General features: G+C 48.3%; 2 protein-coding genes across 2 annotated transcripts in view; one reads left to right on the forward strand and one right to left on the reverse strand.

Moving 5' to 3' along the window:
• The window catches only part of hvcn1 (hydrogen voltage gated channel 1), an 11,400-nt gene extending 9,839 nt beyond the window's left edge, over positions 1 to 1,561 (forward strand). The window contains exon 6 of the mRNA XM_015398873.1: positions 1,309 to 1,561. Within this exon, the coding sequence (XP_015254359.1) occupies positions 1,309 to 1,365 (57 nt within the window). The 3' untranslated portion in view covers positions 1,366 to 1,561. The remainder of the gene's footprint in view (positions 1 to 1,308) is intronic.
• A 14-nt stretch (positions 1,562 to 1,575) lies between these two features.
• Positions 1,576 to 3,454, reverse strand: part of tctn1 (tectonic family member 1) — a 15,079-nt gene continuing 13,200 nt past the window's right edge. The window contains exons 7-12 of the mRNA XM_015398876.1: positions 3,111 to 3,236; positions 2,884 to 2,969; positions 2,330 to 2,467; positions 2,110 to 2,263; positions 1,907 to 2,038; positions 1,576 to 1,795 (exon numbers count right to left, since the gene is read on the reverse strand). Coding sequence (XP_015254362.1) covers positions 1,649 to 1,795; positions 1,907 to 2,038; positions 2,110 to 2,263; positions 2,330 to 2,467; positions 2,884 to 2,969; positions 3,111 to 3,236 — 783 coding nt within the window. The 3' untranslated portion in view covers positions 1,576 to 1,648. The remainder of the gene's footprint in view (positions 1,796 to 1,906; positions 2,039 to 2,109; positions 2,264 to 2,329; positions 2,468 to 2,883; positions 2,970 to 3,110; positions 3,237 to 3,454) is intronic.

The following is a 3,454-nucleotide window of genomic DNA, read 5'->3' on the forward strand; positions in this document are numbered from 1 at the left end:
TAGGAGCTATAGAAATAAAGTGAATTAAACTGTATTGTTACCAGCAGCTTGGAGCTATAGAAATAAACTGAATAGAATTGAATTTATTACATGAAAATTGAAGGGGATATCAAGCTGGCAGCTTGGATAAGACCGGTTTGGCAAATTTTGAAGATTTGAGGGAAGTTTCCGTGGGGGAAACAGCCCGTACAATTTGTCCTTTTTTAGTAAAGGCCATATGGCTGTCTAGCTAAAAGCCTGCCTGGAAAGCTTGCTTGTCCAGAGACCTTTGTTGCAGGACTTTACTGTAATCTTCTGTGAAGAAGTGATCAATTGTACTGACATGCATCAATCAGCGGGCTAGCTGCACCTCTCTCTTCTCTTCTGTGTGGTTGCAAACCCACTTTCAGCAAATTACCACCACCTAAAGGTCTGGAGGGATACATTTAGCTACTTTTTACATGTAATATGAAAGTTGATTGCTTTTGAGATTTGAAAACTGCCTTTTGTTAAATTCCAATAATATTGCATATGCAATGAATTACCCAGCCCTAGACAGAACCATGGGAGGAGGATGAAGATGAAGGAGATCATCTTGGACTTCAGGAAGAACTGGCCCAACCATGAGAGGCGGTCAGCAGCATCAAATTCCTTGGGGTGCACATCACAGACACCCTCACCTGGACTGGAAACACCACCTCACTGGTCAAACAGGCCCAGAAGCGCTTGGACTTCCTGCGGAGGATGAGGAGAGCCCACCTGCCCCCCCATCCTCCCCACCTTCTACAGAAGCACCATAGAGAGCGTTCTGAGCAGCTGTCTCACTGTGTGGTGTGGAGGCTGCAGCGCCTCAGACTGGAAGAAGCTGAGAACAGCAGAGACGATCATGGGGGCTCCTCTTCCCTCCATTAAAGACATTTCATCCCAGCGCTGCGTGTCCCGAGCCCGTGACATCATCAATGACCCCTCACCCCCCCGACCATGCACTGTTCTCCCTGCTGCCCTCTGGGAAGAGGCTTCACAGCATTCAATGCAGGACCAGCAGGTTCAGAAACAGCTTCTTTCCCACCGCCATCAGACTGATGAATGCTGTGTAAAAGGGGTTATTTATAAAAAAAAAAAATGAAAGTTTAGAACTGTAAATATACAGTTGTATATTTATATTACTATTTTTTTTTTATGTATTAATGTTCTTCAAGGCTGCACTTTAAAGAATGAAATTGTCTCGAGCTCTTTTAAATGCAATGTCTTTTTGGATACACTCGTGTATACAAAATAAATCTGTCTAAGGTTTGAGGGTGGATCTAACTGCCTCTCCGTCTCTGACAGGTGCAGGAGAACCAGAGGCTGCAGGCTCTCCTGGAGAAACACGCCATCCGATCCTGACTGAGCTCCAGGAGGAACCTCCTGTCATCCCGGCTCCGAGGCGGTGGATCGCTGTCGTTTTTCAGTAGAACATCTGCAGGACTTTGGCCTGAAATGTCGGCCATGTTAAGTTTAAGAACGTGGCCTGTAAATATGATCTTCTTATGAATGGATTGAACTTTCTTTAAATTCTAAAATAAAAACATTCTACATTTAAGAAAATAAAGAGCTTTATTTCTGAAAATCTATAAACATTTATCTACAGGATTTACATGATAAACCGTGTTTGTTCTGATTGGTCGGCTCAGACGAAAGGGAAGAAGAAGTCGAAGGGGAGCTTAGCATCGATGGTGGGCGTGGCCCGGTACCCAGGGAGGGCGGCAGCAGACACGGGGATGAAGGCCACAGAGCTTCTGATTGGTAGTATGCTGCTGCCAGCAGGAGGCGGGGCCTGTGGAGGAGGACAAACTGGTTCTAACTGGGCTCTGTGGGACGGAACCTTTTAGACTGGAGACATGTGTTCTGGTCTGAGATCAGAGCGTAAACGGGTAGTGAGACTTACCAAACTGCTGCGGTTGGTCTCTATGACCTCCCTGATGGTCACTATCTGAGCCTGGGGGTTCTGCAGGGACCCATATTTGGTCCATTCTATCTCCAGGTGGAGTGAAACTGGGATGGAGCAGCTTCCTTCCTCCTGAAAGGGACAGAAGACATTTAAATGTCTCTAACAGTCCCACACGTGGATCATCCAGCCCAGGAGCTCACCGTGGGGCTGATGGTGGTTCTAATGGGAACCCAGTCCAGCACATTCTCTAACGGGGAGTTTCCAAAGGAGGCCACAAACCGCGGAGGGGCCGGTCCCCTCAGGACATCCAGGAGCTGCTGGGAAACCAGGGAGCAGTTGGTCACGTCCTCCAGCCTGCAGGGACATGAGGTCAGGAGGTCAGAGGTCAGCCTAGCGGGAGCGGCTGTGAGCGCGCCCTACCTTAGCGTGCAGCCCGACACAAAGTCCAGCCCGAAGCGGACGGGAGCGCGTTGGTGGGGGCCCCGCAGACAGTCCTGGTCCCCCTGGGTGAGCAGCACAGACAGAGCGTCGCTCAGCTCCACGCTCCTGCTGATGCCGGTGCAGAGGACGGTTAAGGATAGGGCCGCATTCTCATCGGTTCATCTGTTGATTAATCCATTAATAATCGAATATCCAAAAGTTCCTTAAAGAAGAGTTTTTACAAGTTTAAACCAGGCGAAACTAAAGAGTTTCCCTTTGAGGAGATATGCATAGAGTAGAATGACAGAAGAAAAAGTCTTTTTCACCTTAAATGCAAAATGTTTAAATAAAAAAAATTAAAAATGTTGGTATAATTTCTGCTCTAAGTGAGTCACTCTGTCAGCTTAAGTCATGTTTTATAGTCTCTATACTCCAATGAATGATTAATCAATTAGTTTTTGATTATTATATTAATGGATTAATTGTTTCAGCTCTAGTTAAGGAGGAACCCTGGAGTTCATCTCCTCAGCATGTTTTCCATAGAGAAAGGATATTCTGCTACTCGGTCTCCTGACATGAGAGCTGATCCCACCAGGTATCCCGGGTTCCCGCTGTGATGGACGCCGCGCTCCCCTCCAGCCTGCACACACAGAACGGCAGCTTCAGCGCAGGCGGTCCACCAGACAACCAGAACATTCAAATGTCGCCCTGAAAGCCGACCTGGACCAAGACACCCTCCCCGGTTCTGTAGAGGAAGACGTGACACCCTGGAAATGATTACCTGGATGAACTGGACCTGGAACTCCTGCTGCAGCGAGGCCTCCGCCGTGCTCATGAATCCAAGCACCAGAGAAACACTGGCCTGCTCCACCTCACCGCTCCGGTTATACTGGATCACAAAGACGACCTGAGAAGACGACAGGGATCGTTTCTGTACTCGGGTCCCTCAGGGTGACACCATAGGAACTGCTCTCCAGCCGCTACAGAGAGGGGCCTAGTCAAAGTTCAGACTTGGAATCCCTGATTAGACTTTGTAGTTTTGATCTGGACCTTTGAGAAGGTTCTGATCGGCCGGTGTAGGTACCAGATTGACTTGGGCTGCCAGATTGACTAGGGGGCCTGCGC

Source organism: Cyprinodon variegatus, unplaced genomic scaffold, assembly GCF_000732505.1.
Source record: "Cyprinodon variegatus isolate N-32 unplaced genomic scaffold, C_variegatus-1.0 Scaffold969, whole genome shotgun sequence".
In the NCBI taxonomy this organism is placed as follows: domain Eukaryota; kingdom Metazoa; phylum Chordata; class Actinopteri; order Cyprinodontiformes; family Cyprinodontidae; genus Cyprinodon; species Cyprinodon variegatus.